General features: G+C 43.4%; 1 protein-coding gene across 1 annotated transcript in view; it reads left to right on the plus strand.

Annotated features, from left to right (window-relative positions):
* The window catches only part of ADCK1 (aarF domain containing kinase 1), a 71,924-nt gene that overhangs the window by 38,077 nt on the left and 13,001 nt on the right, over nt 1–20,846 (plus strand). The window contains exons 5-7 of the mRNA XM_058807112.1: nt 11,192–11,350; nt 15,086–15,244; nt 18,366–18,482. Coding sequence (XP_058663095.1) covers nt 11,192–11,350; nt 15,086–15,244; nt 18,366–18,482 — 435 coding nt within the window. The remainder of the gene's footprint in view (nt 1–11,191; nt 11,351–15,085; nt 15,245–18,365; nt 18,483–20,846) is intronic.

The raw sequence follows: 20,846 nt of genomic DNA on the forward strand, positions 1-20,846 counted from the left end.
TAGAATAGTGGGTTGCTAGATTGCTTGGAAATGCACGTGAATTAATCAAAATGACCCCCCTAACTTTGTTTCCATAGCCCACTTTTGTCCTGGTAACAACGTCTAGCAGTACATGCTGGGGATGCCAGAGAAGAACTTACCTTCAGGCTGTTTCCTACTGCACCATGGACTGTCAGCCCTTCTCTTTGCAGTACTTGTCACCCTGCAGTGGCAGCAGCAATGCTAGGCCTGTAAGTGTAGTTGATTTATGTTAACTGTTGAAACAATAATGTTTAATCTGTAAAGTGCTAATCTATTTTTTATGTTGATTATGAATAGGCCAGCTGTGCCTACTTTCCTATTCATAGAGTTTAGTGAATATGCCCGTTTCACAGGCTGGGTTTGGAGGGTAATTTACATGAGAGCAGACACTGCTTTAGGGAAAGAAAATCAGCTGGTTACACCCTTGAAGCAGGGATTTGGCAGCCCTGCACTAAGATCTGGGGGCAAGGAAAAAGCATGGGAGGAAGAGGAGAAAGACAGATAAGTGAGCTGTAGAAGAGGCAGACAGATCAGAGCAGACATGTGAAAAGTAGGGAAGATATGGTCAGGAGAAGAAAGGAAAAGTTTATATTCTGAGGAGAGATTGACAAGAAGGAAACAGGACAGGATGTGGCTGGTTTAGCATAGGACTTTTCTCTTTGTATCAGTGCAGGGAGTTTAGGGCTCCATGGTTTGTATGGCTGGTCATTAGGGATGATCTAATGCATGGTGCCAGTGACACTATTGGTTAAGTCAGTTGTGGATTTAATTTGTCGTGCAGTTGTCTCTCTTGAGGGACTTCTATTGATCTCTGTGTGTTTTTTTCCTGAGAGTTGGCTGCAAAGGATACAAACTCCAGGGCCTCATCCAGACCTCTTTGTAAGTTATTCTACCTCAGCTCCTGTGTAGTTCCTGCACCTCGGTCTCTGGTGTGGACTGCTGAATAGCTGTGTCTTTCACATTGACTTGTCTGCCATGTGTGCTGGTGTTTCAATACCCATCAAGGCACAGTTAACACCAGTAACTGGCTTATGAACTTTACATCTTCAGCAGAGCTTTACTACCTTTTAAGTATAATTCTTTTAAAATAGTGACCTTATTATATCCGTTTCTTCATACCAGTTCAGTTCAGTTGTGGCTGCCTGCCCACATCTGCCAGGTCCACCTCAGATCCCTACTCCTACTTCCCTGTTCTATTAATCTGGGGCAGTGTTGTGCTTCAATAAGACTTCAGGCTTGCTTGTATCAATGTAATTATAACCAAAGCCAGGGAAAGGATATAACTGGGCAGAATCTGTCTGGGACTGGGCTTTGCCTTCTGCATGTCATCATTGTACTGTGCCCCTGTCCACCCTGGTGACAGGCTGCGGGATTGTCCAATGCTGCTTCTGTCATTCCTGCTCTTTGTCCCAGGTGATGAAGATCATCAGAGGGCTGGAAGACCTGTCCTGTGAACACAGGATGAGAGAGTTGAGGTTGTTCAGCCTGGAGGAAGACTGGGAGAGACATCATAGCACCTTCCAGCACCTAAAGGGGACCTACAAGAAAGCTAGAGAGGGACTTTTACAAGGGTGTGGTAGTTATAGGACAAGGGGGAATGACTTCCAACTGAAAGACAGTAGGTTTAGGTTAGATATTAGGAAAAAATTCTGTTCTGTGGCAGTGGTGAGGTACTGGAACAGAGAAATCATGTTTGCCCCATTCCTAGAAGTGTTTAAAGCCAGGCTGGATGGGGCTTTGAGCAACCTGGTTTAGTGGAAGGTGCCCCTGTCCATGGCAGGGAGGTTGGAACTAGATGTTTAGGGTCTGTTCTAACCCAAACTATGATACTTTGAAACAAATGTAGTCCTGTCCTGCACACACACTGCAGGAACCCTCCACTCCTCCTGCACACCCTGCCTCTGCACACACACAAACACCGTCCTGACCCTTTTCTTCATTTGCCTCTCTGTGGGTGGATTTTGCCTACCATTCCCCATACAAGCTGTGTATACAAATGCCCTGCTCCATGCTTCCTTTTTAACTCTGTGCTCAAGCCCTGGCACAGCTTCACTTCCTGACCAAATCCTTGTACCGGACCTCTTCTGAGCATCTCCTTATCACACTCCATATAGTCATAAAACTGCCCATACACCTTAACCCCCAGCCCCCCTGCTTTGTCTTATATACTTCTTGAAGCCCCCAGGCTCTCAAAGCTGAATCAGAGAACTAAGATGAGGCACAGGTGATGTGTTTCTCAAGGTGGCACAGGTGATGTGTGTCCCATATAACCTCAGGCTCTGGCAGCTGGTTATTTCTCACAGGAGTGCTGCTGTTGTGCAGGCTCACTGCTGACAGGGCCCTTGGGCCATCTCTGCAGTCCTCTCTGAGCCTCCCCCTGCCTGGCTGTGACTAACATGGAGCTTGTTTATTGTGGCTCCTTGATCCTTTCCTACACAGGTTTCAGCCAGTGCGTGGCAGGAATGTGTTTATATCTGGAGTCAAAATGGTCTTAGCACAAAATTTGCTTCTGGGTGTTTTGTTAAATCTAACCTTCTTGCTTTTGTGCCAACTGGCCCCATCTCTGTGGCATTTTGAGTGAGGCTCTATCTTGTTACAGGTAAGAAATTTTTTACATTGAGAACTTCCAGTCATGGCAACAACTTCCCCAGGGATATGGTGGAAGAGAGACCTCATCACTGGAGATTTTCAGGCTTCCTTTCCCATGAAAAGTTAAACCAGGCTGTCTTTTGAGGTCCCTTCCAACCAGAGCTGTTCAGTGATTTGATGATTCTTTAGAAATGTTCTGTCTTTGCACCAGGCTGCTGGCAGCTCTAGGGGTGGTATGTCATTTGGGAATATGTCTTCAGGAATTCAGCCAAGGGGTTCTCTGTGTTGGGGACCTCCACAAATCTTACTACATGTGTAGCTCAAGAGAAATTGGAACTTTGAGGGGATGGGGGACAGTTGGCTTGTTTTCACTTGTCATTTGTGAGCATTAGCACTTGATGTCTAGTTCAGACCTCAAAATGAGGTCAGTGTTGATGATAAGGTTGAGGCTGCAGGCATGCTTGACAGAAAGTTCGTGACACTCTCCGTTGTGATGAGAAAGGAGATAGAAGGGATGGCTTGACTGAGAAGATTAGGAACTGTGCTTTGGCTTTGTTGAATGTGAACAGAGATATGACTGAAAGAAGATGACTGAGAAACAGGCTGAAATTGTAGTTTGGCTAGAAGCAGGCTGGTGTAGAGTACAGAGCCAGAACTACAAGTCAGCAGAAAGGAAGTGGGAATTTTATGTGAGCTATTATCCAGATGCAGGGTGTGGGTAGAGGTTGTGAGCAGAGCTTTGTATAACATCTCCAGAAAGCTGGGAAAAGGATAAGCCAGCTGCTCAGATATACTAGGAGAGCAATTAAAAGAGCAGAAGGCTGAGGAGACTTTTCCCTTCCTTAGGAACTACTGGGGTATTCCTGCTATGTTAGCACTTTCAGCTCTATTGCTTGGGAGCTGAAGAGCTGCAAAGAACACAGAAGGCCTTGAAAATCTTTATATAAAGGGGCCACTACTGCTCTACCTCAGCCATGGAATAAGAATCCCTTTGGGCAGATGGGATGCAGCGGAGTTGTCTTCTGCTGTGTTTCCACTGTGCACTGGTGTAACAAATGAGACCCTCCTTTGTTAGCAGGGGGAGGAAAGAGAAAGAATGCTTTCAATTAAAATACAAAAGATGGCTGGGAGTGGCATCATTGTGTGCTCTTGAAGGACTCTGATTCCAGTCTGAACAACTGACCAGTGTGGCTCCTTCCTCACAGACAGAAGAGATGAAAAGCAAGTAGCATTTCCCCAAAAAGAGAGAAAAGAGTAGATTTAATGAGCATTGCTCACTGGGAGAAAGATAAAAAAGCAAATTAAATGGGGCATTTGTATGTGCAAGGGAAAGCAGGGAAACATCTGCCCCATAGCCTGCATTGTTGGAGTGAATAGGTAGCTCACAAGTCCCTACTTTTTTTCCAGCATGATGGAATAGAAAACAAACAGGATTATATATGTATATACACACCTTGGCTTTATTTTGCTTTGGTCTGTGCATTTTGCATAGGCTATAAGATACTTATGTCATGCAAAATAGAGTGCACAGTGACAGTGTTTACTGTCACATAGAGAGACTGCAGTTTTACATCTTTGCTTTCCACATAAGCATAGTTGTTAGTGGACTCTTGCTTGGCCATTAGGATAAGGAAGCACTGGCTGCTGTTGGAGGCCAGTCATGGACAGGCTGGGCTGCAGAAATGGTTTAGGGTATCAGGAAGATGACTAGCTGCACAAGATGTTTTGTTATATTTGAGATGGAAAGAAGTGGGATGCTGAACAGGTCACAGGTCATTATGCTAATTAACTGCATCTGGGGACAGAAAATAAGTATTTTCTCAATGTCCATGCCAGTGTTAGAGGGACTGTAAATCCCTTTGTTATCACTTGGGGATTCTGAGGAAGTAGTTGATTCAGTCATGCAAGGTTCTTCCACCTTCCATCTTCTCCACAGGGAAGTGAACTGGATTTGCAGCTTAAAATTGTGATGTAGCTTCCAACAGCAAAACCTTTCCCATGGTAATGGACGTTTTTGAGAACTAGATTTTCTTGGAATGTAATTCTGTGTATGAGATTATAAACATGAGGGAAAACTACATGGATGTATACTTTGACCAGGAATAATGTTCACCCACACAGATGGATGGATTAGAAACTTATTTGGAGACATCCCAGCTTTGCTGTTTCCTTTCTCTGGTTTCATCTATATGTTTGTGCTACCACAGATGTTGTGCTAGACCTGCAGATGATGTCTGGACTCTGCTTTCTTATAGTTTAACTTGATATCTGCCTTACATCAGAAGTATATTGTGCAGTTTCTCTGCTTTCAGAGTACTTTGTGAAACCAGCACCTGGGCAAAGAACAGCTGAATGAAACTAAACATGGGAGAGGCTGTGGTGAAATGCTATTGCAAAACCTGTAGAACTCCCAGCTGTTGAAAGCATCTCTGGGTGCTGAGCTAACTGTTAATTTTAGCGTCCTGTGTGTCTGGAAGCTAGTAGGACATCCAGTAGCTTAATTGTTGAAAAACATTTATCTCCTTGTGCTGGTCAGGATGATGTTCCTGAGCCAGTTATGTTCCAGTCTGGCCATCACAATCCTTGCTTATATTAGGCTGAATGTTGTTTATTTGTGGGAGCCATGGATAAGTGGCTCACCTTTCAGAGGGATGGGAGATGAGGTCCACCTCACACACAGGGTCTCAGAAGACATACATCTGCTCTGTCTGCTCATTGCTCTTACTGCCTGTTGTAGCTGTCACCACTGAGATCCAGGTTTCGATCTGGGATGAGTGATAGTCTTAGACAGTCCTGCCTTGTCTTAAGGATCTGACTCAGGAAAATAAATGAAACTACCATGAGTGCGTCTGAGCACAGACTATTATGCAGGAGTCATTGGGGATGGAATAAAAGGTGCTTTTCCTCAAGGTATAGCTCTGTAATAATTAAAGGTACTATACAAGTCAAGTAGACTGATACTATTGCTGCACAGCTCAATGGATGGATGTGAGGAGTACAAGAGTGGCTTTGTGTAGGCTTTTCCACTGCTTGTCTAGCCAGAAGAGACTACAGAAAAAGGATAATAGGTGAGCAGATCGGGAAGTAGCCAGGATCGTAGGTATCAGACAGTGAATGAGTGAATGAACATTGGTCTCTGGCTGAGGGGGATCAAGGACTCTTCCTTGAGTTCATTTTCTGTAACACTAATGCCTTTGTAACTGAGAAATGCTGTCAGTAGGATCCCAGAGAAGATTCTCAGGGTTTTAGCAGGTAGTGGGCTGCAGAGGTCCAAAGTGGTACAAGGTGGAAATAACAGGAAAAAGTGAACTTCGCACCCTACCTGAGTCCCATTTTTCTGGAAGAAATGCTGATGGTTGATGGACAGCCCTGATTTTGTGCTGTTGTTGTGAAATGTTAGCAGTGATTAACAAAGTTAGCAGTGATTGGCAGGTCAGGAACAAATGTGTACCATTGGCATGTGAAGTGACATGTTTGTGGCTGTGTGTAATAATTGTTGTAAATGTATTATACAGATAGGTTTTTAAAAGCAAAGCTAAAAATTTGGACCTTATAAATTAGACAAGGGCAGATTTCTAGCTGTGTTGACAGCCCTGATTCTGCTCATTGAAGCATGAGTGCTGTTGCATGGTGTGGCCCAGTGTTACAGGGGATATCAAGGAGAAACATTGTTAGACCTCAGCTCTTCCAAATTCTGGGCAGGCACCTTATTGCATCTCTCCCCCTGAAAAGAACCACCTTACTTTGCCATCCTGTGCACTTAAAGATGCAGGGATTTTCTGTAATAAGCCATAGGTAATTGTTTCAGTAATTGTTTCAGTGCATGAGAACACACACATACCTTTACCTGCATTCATTTGGATGCAGCATATGGCTCTCTATATATGTGCACATATATGTGTAAATGTAATATGAACACCAGCAAATCCATTGAAAACAAAACCACTGTTCTGTTTACATCTACAATATTATTAAAAATACTAGATTAATAAATACATGTTCTTGACAGATGAATTTAGGAACCATCAATTAAGCTTGGCATTCATTAGGTGGGGAGAAGTCCAATCAGATTTCACTGACTCAACAAAGCCGCCTATAAACTGTGGGCTTTTTGTTCTGATGTTTGATGAATTATTCTTCATAATCCACTGTCTACTATGATAAATCTAATCTTTCAGTTTTTGCTGTCTTAATAATTCTCAGAGCAGCCCTGTGACATTTTGTTTTCGTAGAGGGGATAGGAGGGCTGGGACGATGGAAAAAACCCCTCGCTGTCTGGGAAGTATATTCTCTACAACAAAGTAATGTTCTTCTCACACTTAGAGCTCTGGTCTTGCAGACTCGCAGGGATCAGTGAATCCTTGGCAACATGAGCCATTATGTGTATCTTGTTGGAAAGATGACCAGCCTAGGATGAGGTTCACGTTCCTTAAACCAGCAGGGGCATTGAATCTTAGAGCAAATAGCGTGCTAGTGTTGATAAAGTGAATTCCAAAAGTCCTGATGCCTTCTGCTGTTAGTGATCCTGCATCTCACTGCTTCCTAAATTTGTCTTGAACAAACTGCTGACACATGGCCAGCATTAATCACAGTGGCAGAGCAGAGCCAATGCATCTCATGTAGAACGATGTTATATAATGCAGGGCTGGGGAAGGGCTCCATGACTTAGGCTCCTGCTCCAGAGCACCATGCTGGCAGCCTTTCCAGAGGGAAGAGAACATACCTCTCTGTGAAGTGGGCAAGTTGAAACCAGGCAGTAATACTCCATCATTTGCTGAAAAACATGGATATAAAAAGGTTGGGATTAAGAGGCAATATATTTCAAAAGAAATTAGCTAGCAAGACATGCACATTTAATTGTTATGGTTTAGAGATTAAGATATCAGACTGGAACTTGGGATATCTGGGTTAAATCCCAGCTCTGTCAAAGACTTCTCAGAACATGCTAGGCAGGTCATGTAAGGTAATACTTTCAGAAAGGACTCAGGATTTGGGAGCTTAAATCCAATTGATTTCCAGTATCTTCCTAAGTGTTTAAGGACAGGATTTGCAAAAAACACTGAGGCATCCTGGTGCCCAGCATTGTGGCATCAGGTAGTGTATGTGCTGCAGACCTTGGGAAGAGCAGCTGTGCTTTGGGAAAGAACTTCAGCATGTGAGGAAGCTTGTAGCTGACATCTGGGAATTCCTGGAAAGCATGAATTTGTGCAGGGCCTGTGGTGGCTGTGCATCTCATACCATGGCACTCTGGGCTTAATGTAGTCTCTAGGTGCAACCTCAGCACAAATATACACTAGTATGTGTCAAAGTAAATAGATCCTGTTAGAGCTTTTATATCACTTCTTTGAGATGTGAATACTAATACCAACAATCATGCATATTTTGCGTATTTAAAATTAAATGAGCTTCATTCTTCAGAACTAAACAATCAGGGCTGTGTTTCCAGCAAGTGAAGTACAGCACACATTCATTTGCTGGTGGAGCCTGTGCTTGTTGATGGGGACCTGGCTTGCAGAAGGAGCAAAGGAAACCACTGTGTGCAGGGACACTGCTCACCTGCACGGCTGTAAACCTGCAGCTGGCTGTCCTGCTCCTTTGAAAGAGCAGCCCTAAAGTTCCTCTTAAATGTTTATTAAACCTGTTGGGAAACTATGCCTGTTTCATCTCCTGCCAGGATTACAGATGGTAACAGTGAGTTTGATGAGGCCATTTGAGACCAGCTGTAGCCTGGAAAAAACTTGAGAGTTCCTGAGGTCAGGTGTGCTCCAAGACTGTCCCAGACCTTTGCTTGCTAATCATCCATTCTGGAAATGACAATTTTTGTTAAGGGTGCTTGTGAGCAGTAAGAGCCTGCAGCCTGTTCCAAGAACTCTCTGCTTGCATGAAATGGGTGCAGCCACCTTCCTTTGGAAAGACCCCACTCCCTGGCAGGCAGTGTGGGAACCAGGCTCGCCTCTTCTCCGCTTCCATGTCACAGCGCTTCTTGCGCGCTTTTGTGTGTCTGGGACACAGCCTGCAGCAGAGGCATTAGCTGCCTCCAGCGAGCTGAGAAAAGACAATTCCATAATGAACGAGGGTCATTTGCTAAGTGGGGGTCCTGGAGCCCAGCCATGATTGTACTTCTGTTTTATCTCAGCCTCACACCTGCTCATGTAATGGCTCGGCTGTGATCTGCTCCCTCCCCCTGTGCACGCTCTGCCCTTCTGCTCCTGGGGTATCCATCAATTCTCTGGTCCTATTGCAGTCCCTTGCCTTGCTGTCTTTGTCTGCAGCCTGTGAACGTGCACAAAATTGCCCTGGAATTGTGGGAGGGCCGCTGAGCTGGCTCTGTCAGACATGACTGCTAACCTGACTTCCATGTCCTAAGTAGCAAGTTTATAAATTACTCTTCAATACAAAATAACTCCTAGACACAGCTTTCTTCAACTATGTTTCTTTAGAAAACTTAGTCACGCGATAATGAGGTATATTTTTCCTGCCAGAGGGAACATGTGCAGTTTTTTTTTCCCCTGTATGCATTCAGTTCTCATGAAAATGGCTAGATTGACAGTGTAGGCAATTAAGAGGTTTTAAAATCCAGAGCAGATGGAATTTTATCCAATTTATATATGATCTTGCTAAAAATGTATCTTACTGGATTCAAGCCAGTGAACTCCCAATTCTGTATTTTAACCTTTGGGGGATGTTACCCAGCTTTATGATAGTTAGAGTAGTAACCAATTTGTAAAGGATACATCCCTCTGATACAAGGATGTAGGGTAGTGAGAGAGTTGAAGAAAATCCCAGCTCGACCTCATGTGGCAGGTTCTCTGCGCGCATTTTTTTCTTCCTTATGGGATCTTACAGCCCAGCAGGCTCTTGGCCACCTTAAATCTTTACCCTTAATAGATCCTTTCTTCAGGGAATACATTAACTTCACATAAAGGTAAAAGTCCCTGTGTCTTGAACACGTTTTCTCTTGAGACACAAATGTCAATAGGTTTGAATTATGGACCTGCTGTAATTAAAAAACACATAACTAGTTGTTTTTAAATGCAGTTGTTTTACTTAATTGATTTTGCCGCCAGGACCAAAGAGAATTAATTAAATAAATAAAATGAACCTTTCTAGTGAATTACTGGAGGCCGCTGAGTCTGTGTTGGTACCTAATTACTGCAAATGCTCCAGTTTGTGGCTAGCAATAGTTTTCTGTGGAAGGGGCTGGGAGAGAAGGGGTGGGGTGGTGTGGGACGGGGCTCATTCCTTGGCAGCTGCAGGAGGGAACAGGCTGCTCCTTGTAGTATTTTTCTTCCTTTTCAGCAAAAAGAGTATTCGTTTAAGGCTTTGCATGAAGACTTTGCTTAGAAGGTCTTTATTCATATTTAATTGCTAGGTTGCTGCAGCTCCCATCTTTAATTACCTTTTAAAAAGCAGGTTATAAAAATGCACTGACATTCTTTCTTTTTTGTTACTGCATAAATTACAGGCTTCTCAACTGCTCACTTGAAATCAGTTGAGCCTGCTAGAAGGGTAGGACAGGGTCCCTTTGCTGACTTCTGGAAACCTCAGAGTTTATGTTTGCCTTGCCCTACAGAGCAGGACAACAATCCTCAACTAGCATTACATGAACCATGCCTGAAGCCACATATCTGTGTTGGCCCTTGCTGTGAGCTGACTGACTGTGTGGAGGGGCCTGGCTCATCAGCTAGGCTGAAATTGCACTACCATGGTTGTAGTGTTTGCAGAGCCTGTGCTGCCTGGTGCTGCCAAGAGGGTCTCTAGCAGGGTGCTGTGTTATGCAGGGGAGGTGGGCTTCTGCCCTCACCCTTGTCTACCTTGGATTTTGCTTCCTGGACCTGCTCCTGGTAAATCTACTTCATCTGCAACTTTCCTTGTAGTCCAGTCCTGGATTTCTCAGCCAGAGCTTCTAATAATTTCCTCTTCTGCTTGCCAAGTGCTTTGCTGTCCCTGATTGGTGCTTTTTCTGAGCTGAGAGACCTCGTTACTTTTATAGAAGGTGTGGCAAAGTCCATCACATTAAACATGTTTTCAGGCCCACATGTCACAGTTGAAACAGCAATTTTTTGTCCCCCTGCCCTGAATGCAGCCCTTAACCACTGCTCCCCAGTCATGTGCTGGCTTTCACCAAGTAAGCTTGCTGCTGCTGTAATGCACAGGAATACACACTGTCAGGTTTCAGGGCTGATGGTGGGTGGTATTAAATATCTGCCAAAGAAATGCATGCAAAGGAGCAGCTGTTGGCTTCTGCACCCAGGATGCTGACCATAATCACTTCAAGCCATTTTTAGGACCTTCTGAAGAAGTCTCACACACTGCCTGGCCACTGCAAGTCCAAGATGAAATGTGCTGCTGGAACTCTGTCACAGGTTTCCATAAGCAGAGTATCCCCAGGGCATTTGCGTGTCTGGCAGGCTTCACTCAGAGGCCAAGCAATGACAAGGCTAAGAGGGGGGACAGGAGAACTATGAAAAGGCTGAGTCTGCCCAGTTTTGGCACATGAACTCTCTGGCCTGTGGGCAGGGCTTTCCTGAGCATGGCTTCTGTTGCTCCAAGCTGATGCTTCTTTCTCATCTCTCGGCAGATAAAAGAGCTCTTTGTCAGTTTTGAGGACACTCCCTTGGGAGCAGCATCGCTAGCCCAGGTACACAAGGCAGTGCTGCAGGATGGGAGAACGGTGGCAGTGAAAATCCAGCACCCCAAGGTCCAAGCTCAGAGCTCCAAGGATATTTTGCTCATGGAGGTAAAATTACATGTTAATTTCAAACTTACAGAATAATTGCCATTGAAGTGTATGGGGACCACGTTCATCTATGGTGTAAGCAGCTATAACAACACCAACCTGTGGCTTTGAAACCTCCACAGAGATCAGTGCTGTCTTGCAGAAAATTGGTGAGGATTGCAGTGCTGGTGATTGTATGGATGGAGAGACTGAACAACAGGGTAAGAGGGAAGGAGGAGAAGACAGGTAAAGATTAGTGACGTTCTAGTAAGTCCATATAAGACTTAAGAAGTAGAGAGTGAGTCCTGAAGTCTCTTTGCAGCCCGTGTGCTCATTAACTGGTCTCAGGGACCATTAACTGATCTCTTGTGGTCAGGCCTGTGTGGTCAAGGAAAATCATTGTTCATGATTAGCATGTTTTTCAATTAAATTCTAGTGTGGATTCAACAGTAGATGAGGTTGCTATGATTCAGTTTTGTTTCTTGATCAGCTTCGTAATGCTGAACTGATTAATGGTAGAAACAAAAACACTGAAATACAGAGAGGGTCACCTAACAGGGGCAAATATACAAATGAGGGATTCAGCTAGGAAAAATTTTCAATGCCTAGCTCCTGTTCCTCTCTTGAATGGTAGGTACCACTCTTATTTCCCAGTGCAGTGCTGTAGCTTTTCCCAAACTTCTACGTCTAGCTATAGAAAGGAGGAAATGGAAATAAACTGCAGCCCTGTACTGCATTGCAACAGACAAAGATGCCAGCAATACAGTATAAAACACCAAATGGGCAGGGCTGTGGTGGAGAAAATGGGAAGGATTAGGTCTGTAAGTGGTAACACTAAAGCTTTTTGCTCTCCTAATAAACCATATGTGTGTATATATATACACACACATATATGTCTGTATATACAGTAAGTGCACAGTAATTAGCAGACAGGTAGGTCCACGGTACTAAAGAGGGGAAGCTTAAGCTGAGGAGTTCTGATGAGTGTTTGGAGGGTATTGCTGATGCAGTAACACAGTTCTCCATCACAGAAGATCAGAAATCAAAAATTCTGCCAGCAACCTCTCAGAGCAGTGTGTAACTAAAGCTTCTTTAGGCAATTAAAATACCCTGCTTTGAGCAATCCTGGCTAGTCTGCATAGAAGCACAGCTGGTTCCAGCTGGGGCACATAAGTTCGCAACTGAGTATTTAATCTGAACTCACAGTTAAAGAAACTTGAGTTCCAAAGAGATCTCCCAATAAGATAGGATCAGTCTGTTTCAGTGCTGGTTCAAGAACACAGAACTGTTTGAACTGGCTTTGGGTCCAGCTGAAGATTTGAATTTGATTCAGATCTTCTCCAGGACTTGCTGCAGTGGTCTGCCTAATGAATTTGCTTCTGTAAGTCATCATATGCACAGCACTTCTCAGGGGGCTTATGACATCCTTGTCTCCCTCCCAAAACAAGGTGGCAGACAAAAAGCAGTCAAGGATTAAGGATGAGCAGGTAATGAAAGAATATGGGATCAGGGTAATAAGAGGATTCTGTGTGAATGACCCAAAACCTGTGTTTACCTTGGGACATTTGCCCTTCTAATAGTGGATATCATAGGAATATACCTCCTCACACCATGTTGCTGTGATTGCTGATTATACTGGTAAGAGACATTTTAACAAATTATTTTAGAATGATTCCTGTCTTTTCTGGCTTTAAACTATTCCTTCTGGGAAACTCGGAAATAAACCAATGTATCCTCTTTTGGTAGTTTAGTACTGTCCTTGTACAGACATTCTGGTTTACCATTCACATGTTGTATATACACAGGTATGAAAAGGTAGCTCAGAATGTGACACATGGAGTTTTGTTTTTAAAAGGTCTCTCTTGTGGGGTCTTGGCTTACATGCATCATTGTATCCTTGTGTGGGACTGTTTTTGTGTAGACTGTTAGAAAGCCAGATCACACATGCTAATGTTCTGGTCCTTTAGGAATCAGACAGACATTGCAGCTAGGTAAAGAGGTTGATTTAAATATTGATGGAGATGGTCTCATCTAGAGACTGATGGGAAAGAATCTGAACAAGAAAAGGTAGCTGGAAAATTCCTAAATTCACTTGAGGTTTCATAGCATCGATGCTGACTCTTTAAAAATCAGTACAGCATCTGATAAACCCAGAGAGAGATACCTCACTGCTCTCTATATGTCAATAATTATTTCAAGACAATATGTTGACAGGTGTCAGAAAAGGGGTGGGCAAAATACTTGTTAGGATGTCCCTGCTGATGGTCAAGTTGGCAAATTGATTGAAAAGAGCATTTGAAGAAAGTGAAAAAAAAGCATGAATTTTCTCACATCAAATATCAATGGAATAATCTTGGAGACCCTATGAAGTTTATGTTCATGTTCTTGAAGATCACTGGTTACATTTAATTTGGGTGACATAAATTTGAAAGGATTTATGCCTCTAGATATAACAGTAAAAAATACAATTCAATAGTGTCTGGAACCTGGTGATTACATTTTTAAAGGAACATTGAGTTTGCAACTGACATTTAGATAAGAGAAGTTGAGACGGGGTAGAGAACAAATGTTGTCACACAACTGAACAGGAGCAGTGATGGTTCATAAATTTATTTTTGTCATACATTTCAATGTTAACAGCTTCCTGTGTGTACTTTAAATGTTCCTTCTGCAGTGCAGGAGTTCCCACCCCAGTGGTGGAGATTGAGAAGGGGAAACTATGCAATAACACACACTTAAAAGCCTGTTTCTGTTTCCAGATGAATGTGCAGAACAGATAAAATAAAGACAGCAAAGTGCATTCTATTGTTATGGGGTTTTTTATTTGTTTTTGACTCAGTTAAAAACAGTAAAAACAATTTTTCTTAAGATGTGGTCCATATTGTCGGCTTGTGTAAATTTGCAGCTCTGGTGGAGAAACTGTCCCTTTGTATGAACCGAAAGCATACTTGGCTGCTGTGCAGCTTTGATTATGCCATCCAATTGTGTAATGTTGATTCACTCACCCCTTAAATGTTGCTCCAGTCAAATGTTTCAAGGAACTTTTTGGTTGGGATTTTAAAGGTGCTGTGTCTCTGAATATCTAATCTCTTTAAGAAGTAGAGCATTCCATATATTCCATGTGGTGAATATATGATGCTTGGGAAATACCTCCTCAGCCTTGTGAGAATGGCTTTGCCTGATGCTGAAGAGCAGCTTGCCTCTGAGCTCCACCAGAAGTGTTATTTAAGGATCTGTAGCCTACTGACTGTATCCAAACTCCATTGTTTTCTTTGAACTGCCCAGAGGATTTTCTGTGCTCAGCAGTGGAAGAAGTAACATAGAGGTGACAAGTATTACTTTTGGTCCTCCTCGTGTACATTATCTGAGAGCTGTTCAAATGAAGTCAAAGAATGACTTGCAGAATTATAGGACTCAGAAGATCTCAACAAGGGCAACACCCTTGGTGAGATCTGGCCACGCGGGCTCTTCTCCAGACCTTTGTTCTCTTACTTCTAGGCAGCAGTCAGCTGCCCTCCCTTTGATGTGTGGGCTATCATTTAACTCCTAGATGTGTCTTTCTCTGTGGAAGAGTAGGCCAGAATTTGTGTTACATGACCAAGGCATGACACTGTGTTGTGATACTGCAGGAACCCTAAAAGTACTTGCTTTTTTTATTTGTAAGTTACATGGAATGATCCTATCAAAACAGCACTGTGTGTTGCTGTGTGGCTTTGGAGCCAGGATCCAACTGATTGTCTGTTTCCTTGTTCTCAGATTCTCCTCTTGGTTGTGAAGCAGATTTTTCCAGATTTTGAATTCATGTGGCTGGTGGAAGAAGCTAAGAAGAATCTGCCCTTGGAGCTGGATTTCCTCCATGAAGGCAGAAATGCTGAGAAGGTTGCTCATATGCTCAAAAATTTTGACTTCCTGAAGGTGAGGAAACACATATTGCTTTCTATGTATGTGCATTAATAGTCTTCCTCTCTACGTCTTATGCCCCTCATTCACCAAGTGGAGGAAACGTAAGGAGGGAAAATGAAGTTCAGCCCCTCTGTGTTGTTCATCCTAGACTGCTCTGCTAATATGGACCAGAAAATACTCTGAGACATGCTTTCTCCTTGTTTGTCTCCTACTGAATGCACTCTGTTGGGTCAGGAGTGGTGGCTTGGGACCAGCAGTCTCTGGAGCCTGCTGCTCATTTTCCCAAGTTTTCTTTCTGAATTTCTTTTAAATTTTCTTTTTTAACTTGTTCAGAGACTGTGAATTTGCCATTCTTTACTGAGCCATCTGGTGGTACCTTTCCTTGGGCTCTATTTCAAATGGACATAGAACAGAAAAGCTAGACTGAAACTGATGATGTCAAGTAGTATCTCAGGAAAAAGCATATTTACATGAGTCCTTCCTACTGCAAAAAAGCACATTCTCACCCTAGAATTGGACATTTATCCTTTATACACATCTATGGCTAGTGCATTCATGTCACTTCATACAGAAACCAAATTACACTGGTGTGTGGTCTTCCCCACTGATACTTTTAGCCCACCTCCCCCGCCTCATACTTAGGTCACTGATAAATATCTCAAGTACAACCCGACATGTACACATCTCAGTCTTGGAAAGACATAAGGCCACATCTTCAAAGTCGCACTTTGAAATGTTTTGCTGACATACAAGAGACTCAAGCCTCCAGTGTGTGCTTTCTGGAAACACATATAGTGCCATGGTTGCAGTCACTCATGTGCCCATGGCACACACAAAAAGGCAGCAAAAAACACATCCTGTGGACCTTCATGGATACACACTTCTAAAGGAGCTTGTTCCCTCCTGTTCATGCAGAAGTCCCAAGACAGTAGTGACAGAGGTGTGAGATAAGGTGAGTTTTTGTTAGGCTTTACAGGCTGATCTATCAAGTTTTCCTTGCTCCTTCCATGTAAGAGATGTAATTCCATGTTCCCTAATGCCAGCTTTGGAGCAGTCCTTTTGAAGCCCAGTGTCAGCAATGGCCTTCCCATAGACACAGGTAAAAGCCACCACAGGGAAGGCCAGAGTGGTTTTGCTGAGTGGGTGCCTACCAGAAGTGATGCACCTTGGAGAGCGTGTCCATTGCACTGTAAGTAGCATACTGTGAGGTAAATCCCCCTGGAGACAGCCAATCACCTCCTTGCTGGGGTAAGGAGCTATCATGGTATCAATATGTGCAACAATAACAAATGACTTGAGATGGCTAAATAATGGATTCTCTCATCTGACCTGCCAATTCAGAGACATGTTCATCACCTAAAAGCAGCAGAAGAATTGGGTTTCTGTATCATAAATTTTCCTAAACATGCCAGAAAGCTGAGAAGTAGATTTTGTGCTGTGAACCTGTTTGAGCTTTTAAAGCCAGAGATAAATTATTTCCAAACACAAGCATTAGAGCCAAACATCTGTGAGTAATTAAAAAAATCACTGAAGAATTTGGCTGTGATTGAGAGAGGCATCTCCGCCAGCATGAATAGCGCTTTACAAGCCCACTGACTTGCCTGTGTAAATCCTGAGGCAAGACTGAGTGTCGTTGGAAGTGAGCTAAGGGATCAGAGAGCTATATGGGATGGGGAACTCTTAGTTTTGGAGTTAGCAGGCTTTCTCACCAATCTAACTGCAAAGAATGGGCATGCAGATAAGCTGGGAAGGCTGTGAGTGTCTGAATCTCCCTTGCTCATAGTGGCATCAAAGTCTAAGCAAGGTTCACATGCAGAGTGAAATTACTCAGCAAAGGAGCCTTTGATCTAAAGTGGCACACACGTGGTAAAGTAGAAGTGGTTTCTCTAGGACAGGAACAGGAGGGAAGCAGCTAGTTTGTAAGGGACTAGGATATTGTCAATAGTTAAAAGCAACAAATGCTGCTTGTTCAGGAGCTATGATGAGCTACAGTGGCCTGGCTGGTCATCCCCTGGTTTTGGTCAGTTGATGGACAACAACTCTTACCTCTTCCTCTCCTGCCCTAAGGTGCTGGTCCTGAGTCCATGGCTGAATCAGGAGGATGAGGAGAAGGGACTGCACAGCTGGCTTACTATTTGTATGATCTAAAATATGTCTGTCATAGTAATAGGGGGCACAGTAATGAGAGTGGCTGGAGCTCCCTTATGTCTTTGCTAAAATGCACATATGTGGCTTCACCCATGTGCAAAAGCAGATTTGGGCAGATTGAGGGTTGGTCAGCACAGTAACATGAGGAACTTCGAAAGGGAATTCAGCAAAATGGCTCTTGACAATAGGGACTTCAGCATGGGAGAAATTTGTCTAGAGAGGGAGGCTGGAAAATGGGGAGCCAGCCTGAGTGACACTTTTGTCACTGCCTCCCTGGATGACACCAGACTTCTTCTCTGGTACCTCACTCAGCTTGATCTCCCACAGCTTGAATGAAAACTGCTTTGACATTTTACACTCATTACTGTGTTGTTTGCAATAAGATAATTAAGGGTCTCACAGGGTTTCTGTGACAAGTCCCTTATTTGTGACACTCGATTTTTCTCCCAGTTCAATTGCAGATGGCCTAAGTATGCAGGGTTTGTCAGCTCAAAGGCATGCGTGTTCCAGGGGGCACTGCGGAGGTACAATTAATGATGAAGGCTTATAATTTTTAAAGCTGCGTAAGTGGACGCTGTGCGTAGCAAACAAGATGCAGTTCCTGTCTAAAGGAGCTGAGTGGATGATTCAGAAACTTGCAATAGGTACTAGTTAAGCAGCCCAGCTAGAGGAACTGCACAGCAGGTAAGAAAGGTATCTCAGACATCACTGGGAATGGGAGGTGGTCAGAATCCTGTAGAGCGTGGTCAGAAATGTTGCATGAGATCAGATCCTACAGTAGTTGAATTGCTGTATTATCCTTCTACACATTGCTGCTGTCCTGTGGAAGAGGCTGATGGATGAATTTACCTCCCTTGTGCTCATCAAAAAAGCCAGTCCTCACCTCAGCTGCTTCCATTTTTACTCCTTTTCTGGGATTTGTGTGATATATTCTTCTTCCTTTCCCAAGCTGTTGCTTGACCTAACCCATCTGTTTCTGTTTCAGGTCCCTAGGATCTACTGGGAGCTCTCCACAAGCCGTGTCCTTCTCATGGAGTTTATGGAAGGGGGACAAGTGAATGACAGGGCTTATATGGAGAGGAATGGCATCAATGTCAATGAGGTAACTTCTCAGGCATCTTTGAATTAGGCGTGCTGAGCAGTGCAGAACTGATTTTGACCTTGATGCAAAATGGAGGCTGACAGGATGGGATGGGAGAGAAGAATAAGTACACAAAGATGTGAAGGGAGCAATCAGTCTGAGAGATCTCTATTCTTGTGCTCTTTGGAAAAGTACATAATCCCTTTTGAGGAACACTTTCCTGTAGGCTGCAGAACTAGGAAGATCTTCAAGGAGACGTAGTGAAAGAGGACCATACTCTTACATTAAAGATACTCATGGTTTGTTCCAAGATGGAAGTTCCTGTTACCCTAAAGGAACAACTTCAGTTTCTGATTATTTTTATCTCATGAAGTTTGTTATTAAGATTTGAAAAGTTCTGTCTGTAGCAAAACGTGGTCAGCTCCATTCATCTGGCCAAGTCAACTGGTCCAAAGTGAGACAGTTGTTTCTTTGAGTGAGTTTATCCTATACTTCTGCTATCGGCAGAGGTGAAATCTAGCCCACACACTCAGATAGAAGAGTGAATATTCCTCAAGTCTTGAGAGTCAGAAGGGCTTATTTTGATGTATTAACAGAAGGGCTCTTGAGCAATATGTACATTTAGATTTTGAGGTGGGCTTCCTCATAGATCTCAGACAGCAGGTCCATTTTGAGACTGAGGTAGTTAGCATAGTGTAGCTCCCTAGGATTTTCTTTGAATTTTCTCAGACTGCTGGAGATAGAACAGTTGTAGAGAAACAGCTAATTTCAGTTTTTCTAACTTGCAGAGGCTTTTGCTTGTGATAGGAGTAATGTAGGGTGAAAATTTTTGCTAATTTTTTATTTATTCATGCCTTTGGGAAGGTTGTTTTGTGATGACTTGGCACAATACATCTATGCAGCAGTGAAATCACATACTTTCCTGAGTCTGAACTAGTCTCTAAATAATAGCTAAGAAGTAATTTTTAAAAAGGTGTCAACAGACTTCTACTACTGCAAAGTATAAGCCTCAGAGTTCCAGCCATCTGTCAGGTAGAGGATGTTACTCAGCTCGGTGGTAGGACTGAATTTTCTTTCTTCCTTTTCTCTCCCCATCTCCTAAAATTAATCATTGCCAACAAAGCAAGGTAGAAAGGGGGGAATACTGAGCCAGACAGAATAATGTGATGGGAAAAGAGATCTGTTATTATGGCCACAGTAAGATGAGGTAGGGGCAGTGCACATCCCAGACTTATCCTGTGGCAAGGTGCAGCAGATGGGGACAAGGTTGCCTAGGTTAATTATTGGCTGCTGCTGTTGTTGCCCTGGGTAAAGGACTGTATGGCATAGTGGGGAGATGGGCAAAAAGGCAGCAGACCCTGAAAGGAGCATGAGGAGGGGGTGGCAACCCTGGTTTCAAAACTGTGATCTGGCTTATAATATGGCAGCAATCTTGGCTTTCAAGAGATGCATTAGCTCCCTATAAATCACCCAAATATATTTGTTTTATCAGTCCCTCTATCATTTTACTCCATTTTGTTTTATGGTGTGGAGGAAGAGGAGTCTTCACTAAGCAGGATTTCTTTTTTGTGACAATGCAGCCTTGAAAAGCAAGCTGAGCCTCTCTCCTCTAAATGGAAAGGATCCCTGAGGTGAAAGCTCCCTTCAAACCAGGTTACTGACATTTACTTAATACCGTCTGTAGCAGGATTATCATTAAAGCTGGCCAAAAGCGCATTAATCTCTCTGGATCCGTCCAAGTGCTGGATTGTAATGGCATTTAATCAGAGAAGGCTTTGATTTCTAAAGACAAGTGCAAACATTGAAATATCTGCCTGTGGAACAGTTACTTATTCATGTACAAGTGTACTTGTACACTGTAGTGTAACTGAGGAGGAGCATGCAACTGGGATATTGACGGTGAAAGGGAAATCTGGAGAAGGGAGTTACCAAGAATGAGACGGCAGGAATTTTAAGGGAAGACTAGAACATGGCAGGGCTAAGAAGGGAGCATCTGGAAACTGGACTCTTCCTATTTTAAAACACAACATTTGCAGTCTTGGTTGGGAAGGTATATTTGGAAGAAGTGGGTAGAGCAGGGAAGAGAGAAAAATTAGACTGGGGGCTCTCAAGGGGTTTGTAGCATACTATATACAGGAGGAAAGGAAGGGCAGCAAGGCTACTTAGAGCATGGATTTTTAAAGAAGATCCCAAATGGCACAAACATTCCTTTTGTATCCATTCTGATTATACCAGATTCATTTGTATTTGCATACGAATCTTAACATTATCTTTGGTCTGCCACATGTGTTCTCCATCCTTCTTCGTGAGTTCTCTGCCTGTCACTGCAGAGGCTGCTGTATCAGTGGGCTCTAGGACCTGCGGAAGTTCTAGATGTGCTCATGG

This window comes from Ammospiza caudacuta, chromosome 6 (genome assembly GCF_027887145.1).
Source record: "Ammospiza caudacuta isolate bAmmCau1 chromosome 6, bAmmCau1.pri, whole genome shotgun sequence".
Classification (NCBI taxonomy): Eukaryota; Metazoa; Chordata; class Aves; order Passeriformes; family Passerellidae; genus Ammospiza; species Ammospiza caudacuta.